Genomic DNA, 20,582 nt, shown 5'->3' with positions numbered 1-20,582 from the left:
ACCAACCCAAAAGCTAGAAAAGCCTGAAAATCAAGCCCAGATTCTATCAAAATTGAAAGTTGGGTTAGTTTGGGCTTGGTTGGGCCGGCCCACATATGGGTGTCCGAATCTCTTGCCAATAGAATATATTCCAACATCCTACCAACATGATCTGACACAGCACATCTCAGATATGGTGGGGTCCTAGTTTCATGAAGAGATGTGTGTTGGTAGGGTATTGGAATGTGTTTTGTTGGCTGGAGATCCCAACTGGAAGTTTGGGGTGATACACAAAATCAAGCCCATGAAGTAGAACCTCATTTATACATGTAATTAAATGTGTGGCACTCAAGTACTAAATGCCAGTGGAGATGGCGAGTGAAGGATGAGATAGGCAAAGTTGAAAGCATTGATCAGTAATTGATACTTGTTTTCTTTTTGAATGTATCAAGGCAAAGTAAAAAAGAAAAGCATTTGCATATGTATACTCTTCTCGCTTTTTATTATTTTGTTTCTCAAACCACGATGGGGAAAGAGAAACCACTCATCTTTGATACACCCTTACGACGAGCTCAGATCTCCTCCTATCCACAGGGATCTATCCATAGACACTACAGCTGTATATTTGAAATTTACAAACGAGCACCCCGGAAGCCATGAGCCTCTTCCCAAATAATCCGGGAGAGCTTAGTAGGGAAAGACAACGGGGGGCAATATAGCCTCATTTACAGACTCAAAAATCCCAGACAAAAAATTTGTAGCCCTGTTCATTTCTCTATAAACATGAACAAAAGAAAGGGAGGCAGCTCTGATATGCTCAAACAGCTCCCAAACCTTCCACGGAGGAGAGTCCGTTACCTTCAAGCAAGAGATCACTGACTAAGAGTCGGTTTGTACCATTATCCGATGGAGGTTCAAGTTCTTTGCAGTCCTCAAGAGGGACCATCGCTGCATAAGCCACGATATATGGGCATCCCCTGGTCATCTCTGATGATGAAACCCAAGCCGCCTCTAGAGCTAGAAAAGGTCCCATCGGTATTCAAAGTTTCAAACACAACATACCATCCGGAGGGGAAAGCCAGCAGAAAGACGAAGGCATCTCTTGGGGTGAGGAACAATTTAGGTTCCAAGACTCGCATAAGCATTGAACCAAGGGGTAGTCTTTGGATCTTCCATTTTATGCTATGAGCTTTAGTTGAGATGTCTACAATAACATGAGGAGAAAGAACCAAATCCCAGGATAGAGATTTATTTGAAAAACAACACATGTTTCTTTTGGCCCAAATATGATAAGTTTCGAAAGGCCTCACGCTTTACTTTGTTGTATGATCTAGATGATTTCTCGGCTCCATGAGTCTTTCCTGATCCATTCCAAACTACATTTAGCCAAGATAACTCACCAAATATTGTTGGTGTAGTCACAAGAAAAGAAGAGGTGATCATGGGATTCCTCCCCTGGGAGAGATAGAAGGAAGACCGTGATGGGCAATATGGTAATATGTAAATACGGAAGATGTTCCAATGTACAACTCTGTGGGTAGAATTCTTCTAGATAGGAGATCATGGGCATTACTAATGCAACTCCTATCGACATGATTTAATCTCAGAAACAATATCATGGAAGACAAACTAGATTTTGCCTATTAACTAGACAATTTACTAGAGCAGCGGCATAATCAAAGAAAAAGGCAACTCTCTCCGGATCCAACTGTGGGAAAATTCCTGGGCTTCTAAAAACAGGGGAGATCTAAGAACGTACATAGCAAAGATAATACCCAAATAATTGCCTTGGCCATAAAAAATAACCAAAAACTAAAGGAGAGAAGGCTCCATCCCCCACAAGTGAGACAAAACATATATTTTGCGTGTTGTGATGGATAACGGCATTAATAAGTCTTATGAGATGCCTCCCAATTACGAATGCCAATGGGGCCGATTTGGAGAGGATTTTATAAATTTTAGACCCTATCTGCCACCCTAAATTTATCAACCCATACCTGCCTCAAAACCCATAGTGGGTTGGATTTTGAAAATCCAAACCCTACCTGCAAATGAAAATGCAAAACTTTCATCAACCTTACCCTTCCAGCATTCAAGGATAGGGGCAGGTTGGGTTTAGAACCCCACATCTAATTTCCTTTTATTTTTTGTCATAGATAAGTAATAAATAAGAAAAATAACACAAATAAATAAAAAATTTTGCAATTATTTAATTAAGATGTGCAAAAAATACTTAAGTCATCAATTATCCTTCATGTAAAATTTAAAATATTATTAAATTCAAGACCTAGTACAAAAAGTTTATATACTTTCCAACAATATGTAGGTCGAGGAGGGTCAGGTTTAGCCTAATACAGTACTCATACGGGTTGTAAAATCCTAAAACTCGTACCCGCCCCAAAACCCATTCTTCAAGCAAAAAAACCCGGCCCATTGGGGAGGGTAGGGGCAGGCACCCACTAGGTGGTGTGCGGTAGTATAGTGAATCCATGAGATAGTGGGTTTCAAAACACACCACACCACTTTAATGCGTTCTTCTATGGTGTTGTGTGGTTTAAAATCCACTATCTCATGGTGTGGAGTACACCAACACCAAAATGAAACTCACTATCTCGGTTGAAGATGATAAAATGAAAAAAAAAAAAAAAAAGAAGCTCCAACATGGACTCACAAGTTCCTGGTTCAAGCTTGGAGTAGTGTTGTCGCTTTTATTCTCAGCATAAGCACTTATTCCTGGCTTATTTCCCAAACGCCAATAAGTATTTATTGATATGGTCCCAGCCCTAAGCACTACCAAACTTGGTCGGTGCTGTTGCTATACTTAAACTACTTTGTGTGACATGATATCATAGAACATTAGAATTTCAAGATTTCTTTTCTTTTTTTTTTTTTTATGGATAGGGAGACAAACAACGCCAAAACTAAAAAGAAGCATGATGCTTGGTAAAATGGCCCCAGGCCCCAGGCATCAAAGACACAAATATATAACTTTGAATCCAACAGACTTAATCTAAAAAAATTTGACTCGTGCCCCAAATAAGCCAACCTATTCACCGAGAAATTCGCTTCTCTGAAAACATGCACGTAGGAGATATCGAGACCGCAACGCTAATACAAGGCAAGGCAATATTGGATGATGATGCTGACATTCCACGAAGGCTTTACCCTTCTATTATGATCTTCGAGCAAGGAAATCTAACTGCCACCCTATGAACTTCGAGAGCACTCCAAGTAATCGTTCATTCTCTAATATCTCTATAGCTGGTCCATAAGGTTTTACCCTCATCGTCTCTTGCTATAACACCCATGGCACTTCGACCATTCGGATTCCGAGAGGCGTCAAAGTTGATTTTCACAGAGCCATAGTTGGGTTTCATCCATTTGATTTGTTTATCTTGTACAGTGATCTACATCTCAAAATTGGGAGGGGAGAGACTTAATATATTCCCTCCACTCCGAATTTGCCTTATCCACTAACAGTGATATGGGTATCGATTTATTTATTTATTTTTTAATTTTATTATTTCTCCTCTTCCAAATGTTCTAAACGATAACACTCACTCTCTCTAAAGAGTAAGTGGTCCCATCAAGGTTCAAAATATCGATACATCGGTAGGGGTGTATTAAGCGAATCGATATTGCTTTTTGTGCCATTTTTTTTTAATTTTTTTCGCAACCGATTCAGAGGGGGGCAATTTAGGACTCCTCCACCCCGTAAACCAGTCAGACCCCCAATACACTCACTGTGTGAGTGTATCGAAGGGATTCGGAACGATACGTATCGACCGATATGGGCTGAAACTTTAAACCTAAAATCCCATTATCCTCCGTATTAGTTACATGATCCCACCAACATGGAAGCTCTTCCCCCGGGGCTGGAACCAAGATAACATTCCGAAGGATTGTGCATACTTGACAGGAACCCTCACACTAGAGAAAGAGATGATTGGCATCCTCTTCCCCATAAAAAGGGCAATCCGCTTCAACCCTGAGCCCTTAGTTTTTGAGCTTTAATTTGGTTATGAATTATGATCTTGTTTCTTATTGCTAAGTACATTTAATATTGAATTTTGGGAGGGCAGTTTATCCTTCATAATTTTGTCTCATTCTGGTGTCCAGAGTGTTGTTGTCCAAGTTAGTATCCATCAAATTATATGCTGATTTAACTGAAAATATTCCTTTTGGGTTTGGTTTCCAAACCAAGTATCCTCTACCTCTTGGGGTGGAATGTAAATAGCTCAGATCTTTTCCCATAAATCCAATGGGACATATCTTAACAATTTATCCTTATTTCATTTCCTTGGTATCAGTTATAAATTCACCAACCTTCCAGTTTCGTTCTAGATTAATTCTACTTAGATTGCTCTCTAATGACCATTACCCACCCAGATGTCACTCCAGAAATTAATAGACTTTCCATTCTCATCCTTTCTTTAACAACTCCCTAGACTTTCCATTTCTCTTTGGGGTGACATTCCAAAGATCTGTATTTCTCATATATTTACTTTTAATTAATCTAACCCAGAGATTCTCCAATTGGGTTAGGATTTTCCACCCTAAATTTGCCACACTAGTTAAATTCATCCAGTAGAGATTAAGTATATTCCACCTTCCACTCGATTTTGACTTGTACACGGTTTCCCACTTAACTAAATTGATAGATCTTGCTTCCTTATTTTTCCATAGGAAACCTACTTGCTTTTTTTTATGTTTTCAACCACCTCTTTGGGGAATTTAAAGGTTCTTTTGAGAAATTGAGGCACCATACTAACCAATGTTTTTAGTAAAGTAGCTCTTCCTCCTGCAAAGGAAAGAGAATTCCTCTTCCACCCAGCTAATTTTTTATCCACACTCTCCTCTACTTTTTAAAAGTGATGCTAGTAACTCTACCATCAGTGATTGGAGCTCCTAGCTATTTTTTTGGATACACTTGCAGATAATTTTGGAGAAAAAAAGGGTTGATTTCGAGAAGTTAGGACTCTAACTCGATGCACTAACATAAGTTTCCATGTTGCCTTTAGCCCTTAAGGTATTTTCAAAATTAGCCTTATCAAAGATGACACAATCATATGCAAACTACAAAATTGGGATTGTGGGCCCACCCCTTGAGGCTTTAAAGACTAGCATTTCTTTATATTTTTGAGTTCTTTTTACATATCATTTTGCACAAAGCCTCACTACACATAACAAAAGTGTAGGGTGAAGGGGTCCCCTTGTCTAATGCCCCTACCAAGAGTGAAAGGGCAAGTAGGAGAGCCATTAATTAGAACTTGGTACGAGACTGTACAAATACATTGCATAATCCAGTTAGTCTATTTTTTCATGGAACTCCATCTTTTTGTGGATTCTTTTATGAATTTCCATTGTATTCATATTTTGATTACCACCTTTTTTCCTTTCCATTCCATTGTATTCATTATTTCACGAGCTATGAGAACATTGTCAAAAATTTGTCTAGTCGAAACAAAAGCATTTTGGAACGGGACAAGTTATTGAAATAAATGTTTAATTTAATCCTTTGGTCATCTTCCCTAAATGAAAAAAGACTTAATATTTTCTTCTATGGACTCTCCAATTGTATCCTTATATTTAAAAAAAAAATAATGTATTTAAAGCATCAGGGCGTGGAGCTTTGTTGTCTCCCATAGAGTTAACCACCTCCCAAATTTTTTGGGACGTCACATCTCTAATTAGCTCCTGATTTTGACTATCTTTGTTTCTTTTAGAGAACCCTCTAAGTTTTTTACCCCTCTTTTAAATCTTTCCTCAAATTTTCTAACAGAAAGAGCTTTATGTCATCCACACCTTTAAGCCAATGTCCATTATCGTCCTTGATCCTAAGAATCTGGTTTTTATTTCACCTAATAAGAGTGGAGGTGTGAAAAAATTTAGTGTTTTTATCACCTAATTTGATCCATTCTATTCTAGAATTTTGTGCCCAAAAAATTTTCCTCTTTGGATAAAATTTTGTTTAATTGTTTCTACCGGCTAGTTCTTTATTAACGAGATCTCTTCTACCAGGACTTTCCACTAGCTCTTCCTACACTACTTTAATCTAATGCAGAATTATCCTTTTTTATGCTGAACATTTCAAAGGAGTGTTATTCTGTATGGTTTGTGTTTGGTGATTCTATTTGAAAGTAACAATTTGCTAAAGGAGAAGAGAGATTGTTCGTTGTCTTTTGACAGATCTAGGGCTTGGGTAGCAATAGGCAATCTTCATCCAAAAATCATTTGAAGCCTGTGAAAGATGTTAAATAATGAGAAGAGGCTAAATAGATCTTCATTCACATAGCCGTTGGAATCCCTCAGGGATGTAAAAGAGTGGGAAGCTAGTTGCCCTATCTCCATAGAACATCCCCACAACGCAATCTTTGTCTTATGTTCTTGATAATGTCCAAAACAAAGGTTGTAGGGAATGCACCTTAGAGAAGTGTGATTTGTAAGAAAGAAGGAAAGTCAGAGAGTCAAGCCAAGCTGGACTATAACGATCAAGTTAAAATATGAGTTGTTCATGGTGTTTGGTCCAGTTAATGAATGTCCCTCGATGATATAATACTTATCTTTATATAGGTGGGACTATTTGTCTTCATGTGGTAATCTCAAATCTGTGAGACATGTATTGGAGAGCGCAAATGGATCCCAGATTGTGAGGTGGATAATAGTAACGCCAAGTGTCTGTTGTCATCATAGCTAGGCAAGGTGTGCTTTTACCAAGCCAAACAGCTCCAATTTATGTTATCACAACACTTGGAATGAAGTCGAGGTCTACAAAATCTAGGGTGCCACATTTGTTTTTCCTCAGTTCAACATGTATCACTTCTCGTGAGAAGGGATGCTACCCTTAAGCGTGTGTGATACAAGTTATTGTCACTCAAACTGTCTTGACCAGTATGTTAAGGCATTTTCACATACCCCATCAGTAGTAGCAATACAAAATGAGACTCCTCAATCGAGCATAGTCTCTTTATAGGGTGACTGTAGGAAATATTTCAATGGAAATGGAAATGCAAGCAAGTGAATAACTTAACCTTGAAAATACAAGTTTGTAGGCGAACATTGTGTGTGCCCTTGTATCAGTTCATGAATGCAGAATATAAGGAATTGCCAGTAGCAATTGGTTGTAGTGTCACCGAGAATGGAGATCAGTGACAAGTTCGAATAAGAAGAGAGGAAGAATAATGGATGGGTTAAACCAGAAGATTTTTTTTTTCTTTTGTTTTTTTTAGTCTAAGGGGCCATTCATTTTTTGGATTTTGAAAGAGAGAAAGTCGAGCAATGGGATTTTGGTTATTATTTCACTGAGATATTCATGTTTTTTTTTTCAGATTTATGTGGGATCTATAAAAAAATCATTTTCCCTAGGTAAGTGATACCTATGTGGTAAGTGGATAAATAACTTTCTCAATGGAAAAAATTGTCAACACTTGGATAAAACAAATTTATCCCTTTTAATAATAATTTTTTATGGCTAAAACATTCATTATCGTATTTGCATAACAAATAAAGTAACATTGTTAAATATAATTATTAGGTTAAATTGCTTCCCGAAAAACGAAAAGACCTAAACTTTGAATTCCATTAAATTAGAGTTTAAAAAGTTGAACTAACTCAACAATTTCTTATTCCAAGTTTTTGCACACAAGAAGAGGGAAGATTAAACTTTTTTTACCATACAAACGATAACAATCCCAATATGCTTTGAACTCTTGGGTTGGGTTTTTTATAGGACTTAGGTTTTAAACATCGCATGACATCATATCATATTTGATGTTGTTCAATCCGAGGTGGTGCACTAACTGAGGAGAGCAACTAGATAGTCCTTGCTAGCAAAGCGGGGCCAAACTACAAGGATGAGACCGCACTTCAAAACCTGTGATCAAGGAAATAGAAGTCAGAGGCCCGATGAGTTATCCCCGGGTAAGCACTCCAACGCTCAAGTTAGTAGGAGGAGGTAGGTGGTCGGGCCAAGGTATAAGGATGCTGGTCCGATCAAAATAGAAATGTCAGTCTCAGAAGATGGGGATCCCTTACCTCGAGCATGAAGTACCCTTCTATAGCCAAAGATCCGTGTCCTAGTCGGATTGGGCTTCCAAGATTGTTGAGATGAGGTTAGTCGCCAAAGTATTCGGGATAGAGTCCCATTCCCCAGCGAAGTCGTCTTCCTTATTTCTCTTTATCCATAGTTGTGCTCATTCACGTGACGTGTAGTTGATGTGGCTGAAAGGAGAAGATGGGGGGCCACCATAATAGCGTAGCTCGGCCGAGATATGTCGACGTGGCCGGGCAATAACTGGGCGGCCACGTGTCTCGCAGGGCCAGCTCAGCCATGACCCGAACAACCCTCCCCTAGTTCTGAAGACGAAGAATGAAGTAGTGCAATTTGTTCTTTAGTTGAAGAACTTCAAGTTGATGTCTGGATGGGCGTTTGGCCTCTTTCGTGTTTCTCGGCGCCTGCCGCAATCTTGAGAACTAGGCAATATGGAACGTGGTCGATGAATCTTCCCATCGTCGGCTACAAAATTCTAAGAGCTCTGACTTCGAAATCCGAACACCACTCCCCCAGTTCTGAAGCTGAGGAGGGAGAGTGCCTGGTCTGAAGTGTTGCGTGGTTGCGTAGCTCTGGTAGTGATGAGGTGTTGAAATGAGCTTCCAGGTCCGTCCTGTTGGAGTCGAGGAACGACTCTAATTCCAAGTGGAAGTCGGGCTTTTGTGATGTGGTGATGCTCGACCATGGTGCGCCGAGCTTTGGAGTTGGGTTCGAATTTCGGAGGTGAGGTCGCTGTGATGCCCGACCATGATGTGCTGAGCTTCTAAAGTTGGGGCTTAGCTTGGTCGTATGCTGAGGAAAGGCTTTTTGTTGTTGGTCGGAGGCTGAGCTTCGGAATTGAGGTTGTGATGCTCGGTCACGAGGCGCCAAGCTATGAAGATAGGGCCCTTGGGGGTGCCAAGTTGTGGAACTGAGGCCATTGCGATGCTCAGTTGTGACTTGTCGAACTCCGAAGCTGAGGGCTCCCAGGTGCCAAGCTATTGTGATGATCGAGGGCCTACAGGTGCCAAGCTTGTTGTGATGTTCAGTTGTGGCTTGCCGATCTTCGAAGCTGAGGGCTTCGCAGGCGCCGAGCTTCGGAGTCTGCTTCTCTTCGATGCCCCGCCGAGGAAGGTGTTGAGCTTCGAAGTATGGGTCTCTCCAAGGCTCGGTAGCGCAGTGCCAAGGAGGGTGCCGAGCTTCGGAGCCTACGCCTCTCCGAAGCTAGGTAGCATCGCGCCGAGGAAGGTGTCGAGCTTCGAAGTCTGGGTCTCTCCGATGCTCGATAGTGCAGTGTTGAGGAAGGTGCCGAGCTTCGGAGTCTGTGCCTCTTTGAGGCTCTATAGCGTTGCATCGAGGAAGCTGCCGAGGTTCGAAGTTTGGGTCTCTTCGAGGCTCTGTAGCGCTGCATCAAGGAAGGTATTGAGCTTCGGAGTCTGCGCCTCTCCGAGGGTCAGTAGCGTTACACCGAGGAAGGTGTCGAGCTTCGGAGTCTACGCCTCTTCGATGCCCCGTCAAGGAAGGTGACGAGTTTCAAAGTCTGGGTCTCTCCAAGGCTCGGTAGCGCAGTATCGAGGAAGGTGCTGAGCTTCAGAGTCTGTGTCTCTCCGAAGCCAGGTAGCATCACGCCGAGGAAGGTTCTGAGCTTCGAAGTCTGGGTCTCTCCGAGGCTCGATAGCACTGCACCGAGGAAGGTGCTGAGCTTTGGAGTTTGCGCCTCTCCGAAGCTAGGTAGCATTGCACTAAGGAAGGTTCTAAGCTTCGAAGTCTATGTTTCTCCGAGGCTCGGTAGTGGTGCATCGAGGAAGGTGCTGAGCTTCGGAGTCTGCGCCTCTCCGAGGCTTAGTAGTGCTATGCCGAGGAAGGTTTCAAGCTTCGAAGTCTAGGTCTCTCAGAGGCTCGGTAGTGCAGTGTCGAGGAAGGTGCCAAGCTTCGGAGTCTATGCCTTTTTGAAGCCAGGTAGCGTTGCGTCGAGGAAGGTTTCGAGCTTCAAAGTCTGGGTCTCTTCGAGGCTCAGTAGTGCTCTGTCGAGGAATGTTCTGAGCTTTGGAGTTTGCGCCTCTCCAAGGCTCAGTAGCGTTGTGCCGAGGAAGGTGTCGAGTTTCGAAGTTTGGGTCTCTCCGAGGCTCAGTAGCACAATGTCGAGGAAGGTGCCAAGCTTCAAAGTTTGCACCTTTTCGATGCTCCGTCGAGAAAGGTTCTGAGCTTCGAAGTCTGGATCTCTCCGAGGCTTGGTAGCGCTGTGCCGAGGAAGGTGCCGAGCTTCGAGGACTGGGACTCTCCGATGCTCGGTAGCATTGTGCTGAGGAAGGTTTCGAGCTTTGGGGTCTGCGCCTCTCCGAGGCTCGGTAGTGCTGCGTCGAGGAAGGTGTCAAGCTTCGAAGTCTGGATATCTTTGAGGCTCGGTAGCATAGTGCCGAGGAAGGTGCCGAGTTTCGGAGTCTGCACCTCTCCGATGCTCCACCGTGGAAGGTTCTGAGCTTCGAAGTCTGGGTCTCTCCGAGGCTCAGCAGCGCTGTGCCGAGGAAGGTGCCAAGCTGAGTTTCGAAGACTAGGTTTCTCCAATGCTCGGTAGCGCAGTTCCGAGGAAGGTGTCGAGCTTCAGGGTCTATGCCTCTCTGAGTCTCGATAGCACTAGATCGAGAAACGTGCCAAGCTTCAAAGTCTAGGTCTCTCCGATGCACGACAGTGCAGTGCTGAGCTTCGGGGTCTATGCCTCTCTGAGGCTCGGTAGCACTGTGCCGAGGAAGGTGTCGAGCTTCGGAGTCTGTGCCTCTTTGATGCCCCACCAAGGAAGGTTCCGAGCTTCGAAGTTTGGGTCTCTCTGAGGCTCGATAGTGCTACATCGAGGAAGGTGTTGAGCCCTTGGGCCGAGCTCCCCTGATGCTGGACCAAGGATGGACTCTCTAATCTTTGGCTGAGGAATTTGTAGCTTGACCGAAGTGTAGTGCAACTTCCCTTGGTCAACATTGTTGTTGATTGCCCTGTCGAGGATTGAACAGTTGCGGGTTGCTCTTAGAATTTTGTCTTCTTTTGTCTTTTTCTTCTTTGGTAGCTCGGTATGCCGAGCTTTAACCTGCTGTACTGATGGCTTAACTTAATGAAATTGTTTTGTTCTGAACTTGTGTGCATACATACGAGTTGGTTCCTCGGCCTTACCTTGGCCGAGGTCTAGGGTTGACCGAGATTTTCAGTCTCCGGCTAGTGGGGCTGGAGTATATTTTGAGATCTCATCTTTGGGACACTCAGATTCTAGTCTTAGGAGCCTTTGGGGCCCTTCGTAGGTCAACCGTTGTTCAGTTGGCTCTGCGATGTTTTGTTGCCGAAGTACGGAGTACGATGACCGCCCTCTGGCCTCAAAAGCGGGAGCGATCTTCTCCGATTTGGGCTTTGGCTGTTGATCAGCCGAGTCAGATGTTCGGCTATACGCTGCCGAGCTAGCTACTAGCTATGCGTTAAGGGCTCGAGCCATTATAGGTCAGATGAGTCAATTTTCTTAGTCGGTGATACACTGCCGAGCTTCGTGTCATGCCCGCTGGTAGGTCAGCTGATTCATGCGTGCGTCGGTCAGTCAGCTGTATAGCGTGGTTGTGTAGTGCGGCTATGTGTATGGTTGTCGGGCTCGTGGGAGAGAGCCGTGGAGGCAAACCACCTTACTATGTCTTGCATCTCCCCTCCTTTTTGGCCGACGCGTTTTAGGGTCCTAGGGATGAGGATCATCCTTCATACGCGTCAGGGCGTGGGGGGACGGCCCGGCTGGGCGGTGTTGTGCATCCTAGTGTCTGCATCATCTTGAAGATCTTATCGACTCTCTTGCATTGCTCGGAACTGTACAGGATCAACCGCGGCTAGAGGCTATGGAATTTCTTGATGCGGAGGGCTGCAATGCCAAGATTCCCGAGATGGGTATCAGTCTGTTGATCGTTTGAACTAGTTCTTTGGCATCTTGACCGCTTTCTTGATTGTGCGGTGATTTTCGAGAAAGGCTTTTTGTGCGTTTCCCACAGACAACACCAATTTGATGCTGCTCAATCCGAGGTGGTGCACGAATTGAGGAGAACAACCAGATAGTCTTTGCTGGCAGGGCGGGGCCGAGCTACAAGGACGAGGCTGCACTTCAAGACTTGTGATCAAGGAAACATAAGTTAGAGGCCCGAGGAGTTATCCCCGGGTAAGCACTCCGATGCTCAAGTTAGTAGGAGGTGGTAGGTGGTCGGGCCAAGCTATAAGGATGCTGGTTCAAGCTAAATAGCAGTTTCGGTCTCAAAAGTTGGGGATCCCTTACCTCGAGCATGGAGTATCCTTTTATAGCCGAAGATCCATGTCCTGGTTAGATTGGGCTTCCGGGGTTGTCGGGATGAGGTTAGCCGTCGAGGTATTCGGGATAGAGTCCCATTCCCTAGTGGAGGCGTCTTCCTTATTCCTCTTTATCCGTAGTTGTGCTCATCCACATGATGTGTAGTTGACGTGGCTGAAAGGAGAAGATGGGGGGCCACCATAATAGTGTAGCTCGGCCGAGCTATGCCGACGTGGCCAAGCTAGGTCGATGTGGCCGGGTGATAATTGGGCGACCATGTGTCTTGCAGGGCCAGCTTAGCCATGACTCGAACAATATCATATGTGATCATCAGCAAGAGAAGCCATATGTGGAAAATTTCACTATAAATGCTCAAAATACAAGAAATTGAACCATATGTACCATATGTGATCATTAGAGCGAGAGATGGGGATTGGGGAAGCATTTCCATTCTTCCCTCTTTGGCCCCGTCCGTTTACAAATTTCTCACTTACTCCAGTAAGTTCACTTACCCATGTTCTTTTGATTTCCATGTAAGTACTATAATGACCTTTTTACCCATAAAAAACTAATATTAAAAATGTCAAACTTGTCCCATCATGTTTTATAAATTTTCCCCTACATGGAAAAGTTACATATACCCATATGGGAGATGGATAAATTTTAGTTGGGCAAATAAAGCTCTCTTTACCACAGGATCCAATACTTAATACAGAAAGAACACCATAAAGTTGGTCATTGGGCCTGATTTAATAACCATTGACCAATTTTCCCCTTTTTATTTACCAATAAACAAATGGGGCCTTTTATTTTTGGGTAAATTTCTTAAACTACCCTTATAGTTTAGTTAATTGACTAACTATACCCTTACTGTTTGAAAGTTGATTGATGTTACCCCTATTGTTTCTAACAATTGACTAACTCTATTCTAACCGTTAACCTCCGTAAAAAACAATGCAAAATGCCTAAACTACCCTTTGGAGTTCAGATGTTGTTGTCGTTGGTGGAGTTACATATATCTTTCTAGTTTCTACTCTACCTCTCTCTCTACCATTATGATAAATTTCTACTCTACCACTTTCTCTCTCCAATAGTTTCTACTCCACCCACCCGCTGCTAGGTGGAGCTATGGGGCAATGTCACCGCCTCTGCACAAAGGAAGAAGAGAGAGAGTGAGATCGGAGTTTAGATGTTGTTGCCATTGCCCAAAGGAAGAAGAGAGATCGAACTTCAGAGGGGTTATTGCTGTCGTTGCCCAGAGGAAGAAGAGAGAGAAAGAGAGATCAGAGTTCAAAGGAGGTTACCGATGCCGTCGCCCAGAGGAAGAAGAGAGAGAGAGAGAGATCGGACTTCAGATGGGTTACCGCCACTGTCGCCTAGAGGAAGAAGAGAGAGAGAAAGAGAGATCGGAGTTCAAAGGGGTACCGATGCTGTCACCCAGAGGAAGAAGAAGAAGAAGAAGAGAGAGAGAGAGAGAGAGAGAGAGAGAGAAAGGGAGATGGGAGTTAAGAGGGGGTTGCTGCCGCCATCGCCATCGCCCAAAGAAAGAAGAGAGAGAGAAAGATCAGACTTCAGAGGGAGTTGTCGTCGTTGTTGCCCCTGTTCAATTTGTTCATACCACTTCGGTTGCCATCAATGCCCCTATTCGGTTCACTCATTCTCTGCTTCAACAAAGCACCCCCACTGTTGAAGAAGAAAGAAGATGAAGGGTGTGTCGGTTCACTCGTTCTCTGCTTTAATTTTCTTTTATTCTTTTTTTGTTCTTGACTGTGAAAAAATTGACAGATGCTTTATTTTTTTTTTGAATTTTTTTGAATTCTTTTATACAGTGCAGATACAGTGCAATTCTCTCTAGTGATCTAGTGTTGATGGAGACTATGAGAGAAAGATAGAGAGAGAGAGGTCGAAGGAGGGAAGGTGATCTAGTGTTGATGGAGACAGTAGGAGGAAGATAGAGGGAAGAGAGAGAGAGAGAGAGGTCGAAAGAGGGAAGGTGATCTAGTGTTGATGGAGATGTGGGAGGAAGATAGAGGGAAGAGAGAGAGAGGTCGAAGGAGGAAGGGTGTACAAGGTCGAGAGGAAGGGGATAAGGGTAGTATTAGATTTTAAACAATTTTAAATGTCACGTGATTTCACATGTTTATAGATTTTAACTGAATATTAACGGATGTTAACGGAGTCAATTGTCAGAAACAGTAAGAATAGTATTAATCAATTTTCAAACACTAAGGCTACACTTAGTCAATTAACTACATAGTTTAAGAAATTTACCCTTTATTTTTTACTGCTGTGACGGATCAAGCCAAACAGTTGAGCTATTGAACCACAATGAAAACCGGTTTACCATCGTTTGGTAATTGGTATGCACTTCGATTCTTGTGTGAAGGTATCGACTGCCCGGATTGCCATTGCCGAAGGCTTCAAATATTTTAGAACGCAAGTGGATCCTCTCCTGCAACCCAACGTCACGAAATACGTAGCAGCGCCACCAAAAACAATTTCACATCATATTCTGCTTAGGCTCCACAATTGAAGTAGCACTAGTACATCATTCGTGGACCTCAAAATGAATCTCAGTTCAATTTGGATTGCAATCTCGTCTATAACACCACAGATATAAGCTCAACCTAAATCATTCATTTCTCAGGTCTGGTTTGTTGCTATTTCCAATGGATTTTCTTTGCTATTTGCTGGTTTTGGCTTTACTTTTTCATCAATGGGCTCTCGGGAGCGAGTCGAGGTCCGAGATTGGGCTCCTAACTCAAGAGCTGCTGGAATCGGCGAGGGAGCCCCAGTTCTTCGATTGGTTGAGAAGGGTTCGGAGGGCAATACACCAAAACCCAGAACTCTCTTTCCAGGAGTACGAGACAAGTGAGCTCATCAGGTCGGAGCTTGATTCGCTTGGAATTGGATACTCGTGGCCGGTAGCCAAGACGGGAGTGATTGGTTCGGTGGGTTCAGGTCGGCAGCCCTGGTTCTCTCTCAGAGCAGACATGGATGCTCTCCCTATACAGGTACATTCCTCGCTTTTTATTTCATTTTTGACAATCTCAGTTCTTGCAATTCAGATTCAGAGGGGTTAATTGTCAAAAATCTATTTTAGATATGGTGCTTTTTTCAGATAAATTAACATTAGCATTAACTGAAAATAGCAGACAGATCAGAGTTCAAAATGTCATACAGATGGACTATGCCAGCAAACCAAGCTACAAACTTAAAAAACACTGATCAATCAACCCAATAGAATCCACAATATATTGACAACTCCAAGGGATTATCAAAGTTTTTCCCTGGAGAGAAGAAATAGACATCAAAGAGTCAGATTCTGATAAAATAGATTTCCAGTCTTGAAATTCAACAAAATGAACTGCTTCCAAAATAGCTATTAGTTCTGCTTCCAAACCTTCATTGGAAATTTTGCATTTATCACCGAAGACTACCATATTAACACGGTTCTGTCCTATCCAAAATCTCAAAAGCTTGAGTGACAGCGATATCATTAATCATCTCATTAGGAAAGAGATTTGTAATTGACTTCAACTGGACTACCCCATTATATAGGTCTTGGTCTGCATTACGTTAGATCAGTTTTGATTGTTCTTCTCGTTCTATATTTAAATATTATCATATTATCATGTTTGAATGTGTCGATTTAACATATGATCAGCTTTATTGTCAAATTACTGGTTAAAAGTAGAGTTGTCAATAATTGTGTTGGTTCTGTGTTTGTTATTACATACAGACCCTATAAGATCTGGTTTAGGACTGTTTTTGCACATTTATTTATCTGTTTGGGACCAGATCTACCCTGACCGGGATCAGGCCCGACCCATTGATAACACTAGATGGGATATATATATATATATGCTGAACTTGTTCGCGCTGCATTTATTGCGCACTTCATTCAGTATGTAACAGGTGTCCCATTACACGTGTGTAAATATCCACGCATATGAGACCACACAAATAATGAAACACCTGTCACAGGCTGACAGACTGAATGGAAGTTCACAAAAAAAATGCAGTGCAAACAAGTGCAGCAGGTCCAGTCTTAAATGGTTCCAAAAATCCTCTTACTGATAATTAATGTGGCAATTGTTTAAGTGTTCTCTTCCTCTGTAGCTATGTATATGAGGAGTTTAATCACTCGTAACCAATATATTCATGTATATGTGTACATATGGAAGGAATTGGTAGATTGGGAGTTCAAGAGCAAGAACAATGGCAAGATGCATGCATGTGGGCATGATGCTCATGTAACCATGCTTCTAGGGGCAGCTAAGTTACTTCAACAACGAAGAGATGAATTGAAGGTACAAAAATCAGATACTTAATTTTGAGCCTTTTATGTTCAATGTTTTTGTGATTAATTAGTCTCATTTCTATGATTGAAGGGCACAGTGAAGCTTGTTTTCCAACCCGCAGAGGAGGGACAATCTGGGGCATACCATATCTTGAAAGAGGGTGTACTTGAGAAGAATCAAGCAATCTTTGGGTTACATGTCTCACCATATTTGCACACTGGTGTCATTGCTTCAAGGCCTGGTGGATTGCTAGCGGGCTCTGGGCGGTTCTTAGCCATAATTCAAGGGAAAGGTGGGCATGCAGCAAGCCCACATAAAATAATAGACCCAATTATTGCAGCATCCTCAGTGATCCTTGCACTCCAACAGATCATATCTCGAGAAACAGATCCTCTTGACAGTAGAGTAAATGTTTTTCCTTTATCTGTTAAAGATCTTAATTAAGCATAGCTTAAGCTCTGTTAATCAATGCAGTATTACTGGAACATTCATAATTCATTCAATGACATATAGGTGATCTCAGTTGGATTTATAGATGGTGGCCAAGCAGAAAATGTGATCCCAGAATCTGTAAAATTTGGAGGCACCTTCAGGAGCCTGACCTCTGAAGCTCACTCTCATCTTCGAAAAAGGATCGGAGAGGTACCTAAGCTAAACCACATTCTTTGGCCCTCCATAATTATTTATGGCCGTTCTAATGTACACTTTCAATTTATCTTGTGAAGAAGGGGTCTTTCTAGTTTTAATATGGCCTCAGGACTTTTTAAACTATTACCCTTTTATATGATGTAATAGAATGACATGATAAGAGCATAAATATGTTCTTTGTGCAGATAATAGAAACACAAGCGGCTGTACATCGTTGTACTGCTATTGTTGACTTCATGGAAGAGAAATCAATACCTTATCCCGCAACTGTGAATGATGAAGCAATGTACGAGCATGTAAAGAGGGTTGGTGAGAGCCTACTTGGGCAACCAAATGTGCAACTTGAATCATTGACTATGGGGGCAGAAGATTTCAGCTTCTATTCGCAGAAGATGCCAGCTGCATTTTTCTCTATTGGAATAAAAAATGAGACTCTGAAATCGGATCAACCTCTGCATTCTCCATACTTCTACCTTGATGAGGAAGTTCTTCCCATAGGAGCAGCACTTCATGCAGCTGTTGCAATCACTTACTTGGACAGCCATGTTGCTGATACTCATTAGTGACCTTAGTCAATTCTCACTGTTGGAACATAAATCTCAAGAAGGAACAAAAAATCTTGAGAAACATCAGAGACAAGATAGCCAAATCAAAACAACAGAGGACATATATGCAGTGTACCATGTTCCCTTATAAATCTCCTTGTATCATAACCATGTGTCCATTGGTTCATCTGGACTTTTCATCAATTGGTCTGCAATTTAATAGGACAGCATTTGCACCACAATATACCATAAGCACCTGCTACTTTTTTTACGAGTCTTTTATCTGCTCAGCCCTCAACAGCAAGTTCACTCTGCAAACCTCTTGTTGCTTACTGCTAAAGAAGTTAAAGGTTTTCTTCCTCACTCTTCCTCTTATGACCGGGTTCCCCAAGGCACTCCTCTTCTCTTTTGTCCTTACTAGAACCCTAAGAAATGCTAGCTTTGAAAGAATTTTATTAATTCAGTTCGGATTATTTGGGCAAGCTTTTAAAGAAGAAAAAGAAAAAGAAAGAACATAATTGCGATATTTGGACTTTTATCCTGATGCTTGTGCAGGAGAAACTTCTGGTAGATTTGGAAGTTACAATAGCGGCTTTACAATAAAGACTGCAATCATCTACAAATTGGAGGATAGAGATACAAGGTCCACCATTTAAAGTACAGCAACCATTTCAGTAGCGTGGATGAAGGATACAGGATGAGTGAGTCCCCTGCCAAAAGCTGCCAGTAGTGTGGATGCTTTCAGTGGGACTGTGGGAGGCCCATTTGCTATTTACTTGACAGGATAAGGATGGGTGCACTATAATATCCATTCAATTCTTTCATCATATACGGTATTAAAACCATTTTTATGAAACAGAATCATATGGAAATTTTCTAAAAGGGAAGGTTGTAGCCCACCTAGCCCTAAACCCATGCCATACAAAGCACTCCCTCACTATCTAACCAATAACCAGGAAAGCAACAAAAAGCACAAGATACTTAAACATTATCATATCTAAACCTAGGAACTGGAATACCTAAGAGGTGTAAAATCGAACCGGGGTAAACTTTACACCCCGATTTTGCAGGCATTTGGTAGAGGTGTTAATATACCTCATCAACTTGTCAGTATATTCAATATTCCATTGCAATCCAAGCTTAATTCGATTCTACTATAAATCCAATAAATGAATATAAACAAATAAAATTTGGATCTACATTTGATCTCATCCATTTGCAGCCTTACCATATTTTTTTTCTTTTAATTCCTTTGGCATTTTACTTGTGTGGTAGAAAGGCATTCTCCCATGATGTCTAATAGTTTTATTAATGGTTGCTTAAATTGCCTTGTTGAACTCCTTCTCAAGATCTCCATTAATGAGACCAGAGGGCTTGCTTAGGGATCAATAGAAGGACCGTGACTAGAAATATTTTATCATATTATAATTATAGTATATTGAAAAGTGAGAAAAAAAAAAGAAAAGACGTATTTGAATCAGCATATTCTAATTATAGAAATAACTTCTGTTTATAGGGCTACAGAATGGTATTCGATAATTCAAATTCAAATTTGAATATGATCCGAGTACGGAGTTATCCAAATTTGATCAATTTATAATTAGATTGAATATGAATCCACTCCTATCTAAGGGTGTCAATCGACTAGTTTTGGATTGAATCCAATCCAATCCAAACATTATTAAATCGGATTTATACGGTCCATTATAATTATTGGATTGGGCCAATCCAAAATAAATTGGTCCATATTCTTATTAGTCTAAATTGGACCTAAACTAAATTTTCAATAATGGGATCATGAGGCCAAACCCTTGTCCAATTTGAAATTGAACTGAAACCGACGTAAAATCACTTTTATGAAAGTACTTTTATTAAAACTTTTACAAAAGTAATTTTATGAAAAGTACAAAGCAGTTTTATAAAAGCACTTTTACGAAACCACTTTAATAAAAGCACTTTTACAAAAACGTTTTTATAAAAGTACTTTTATACAAAGGAACTTTAATGAAATCACTTTTACAAAAGAATTTTTATGGAAGTACTTTTATAAAAGCACTTTTACAGAAGTACTTTTATAAAAACACTTTTACGAAAGCACTTTTATGGAAAATACCTTTATAAAAGCACTTTTAGATTTTCTTCATTTTAATATATTTTTGTAATTTTTATATGTTTTGCCTTTTTATATAATTTTTGATATTTTATTCGGTTTGGATTGGATCCAATCCAGTCCATTTACATTTTAATGGATTGGATTGGATTTGGTTTAATTTGTATGGATTTGGACTGGATTGAGTCCAGTCCATTTGTAAGTGGACTCAACTTTGTTCCTCTGTCTTCTGCTCTCTCTTCGCGCTAAGCCGAGTGCTTCACTTGATAGAAGCACGAGGCGCGCTATAGCTATTGCTTGCTCTGCTCTCTTGCTTGCTTCTTTGTTTTGTTTGCCAAGTATCTCCTTAGACGCTTTCTTTGAGTTGAGTAAAGCAGGAACTTTCCCTTAGGTCTAATGCCTGAGGAGTGAGCCGAGTGCCCTCGGTAATGGAATGACTATTGCTGGGGCCGGATTAAACGTTCTGAATTTACCACTGACATTGAGTGTAAAGTTTATTTGATTACCTGCCTTCCACTTCAGTATTCCTTCCACTTTCGATTGATTCACAATAGGGACCTTCAATTGAAGCCCTTCTTGGAAAGCCATCGATAATCAAGCCTGGCGAGCCTCGCTCGTTTTGGTCGGGCGAGCTACCCTTTGAAGCTGAAAGCCAGATCAGCTTCGTCGA

At 41.6% G+C, this 20,582-nt stretch overlaps 1 protein-coding gene across 1 annotated transcript; it reads left to right on the top strand.

The window, feature by feature from the left end:
- The first annotated feature begins 14,711 nt into the window (after positions 1–14,711).
- On the top strand, positions 14,712–18,684 carry LOC104589523 (IAA-amino acid hydrolase ILR1-like 3). Its single transcript, XM_010247874.2, has 5 exons — positions 14,712–15,319; positions 16,493–16,618; positions 16,700–17,014; positions 17,123–17,251; positions 17,443–18,684. Exons 1-5 carry the CDS (start codon positions 14,975–14,977, stop codon positions 17,818–17,820), a joined length of 1,293 nt encoding a protein of 430 aa, XP_010246176.1. The 5' UTR covers positions 14,712–14,974; the 3' UTR covers positions 17,821–18,684.
- Positions 18,685–20,582: the final 1,898 nt, after the last annotated feature.

The sequence above is a fragment of the Nelumbo nucifera genome, chromosome 6, assembly GCF_055504915.1.
Source record: "Nelumbo nucifera cultivar China Antique chromosome 6, China Antique-T2T, whole genome shotgun sequence".
NCBI classification, from domain to species: Eukaryota; Viridiplantae; Streptophyta; class Magnoliopsida; order Proteales; family Nelumbonaceae; genus Nelumbo; species Nelumbo nucifera.
Note: the sequence above shows the minus strand (reverse complement) of the source record. Positions and strands in the feature narration are given on the sequence as shown.

Excerpts from the sequence above, each read along its gene's own strand:
- LOC104589523 (XM_010247874.2), top strand. The coding sequence starts at position 14,975 with ATGGATTTTCTTTGCTATTTGCTGGTTTTGGCTTTACTTTTTCATCAA. Across the intron at positions 15,320-16,492 it reads TGGATGCTCTCCCTATACAG|GAATTGGTAGATTGGGAGTT; the intron begins GTACATTCCTCG and ends TACATATGGAAG. Across the intron at positions 17,015-17,122 it reads CAGATCCTCTTGACAGTAGA|GTGATCTCAGTTGGATTTAT; the intron begins GTAAATGTTTTT and ends AATGACATATAG.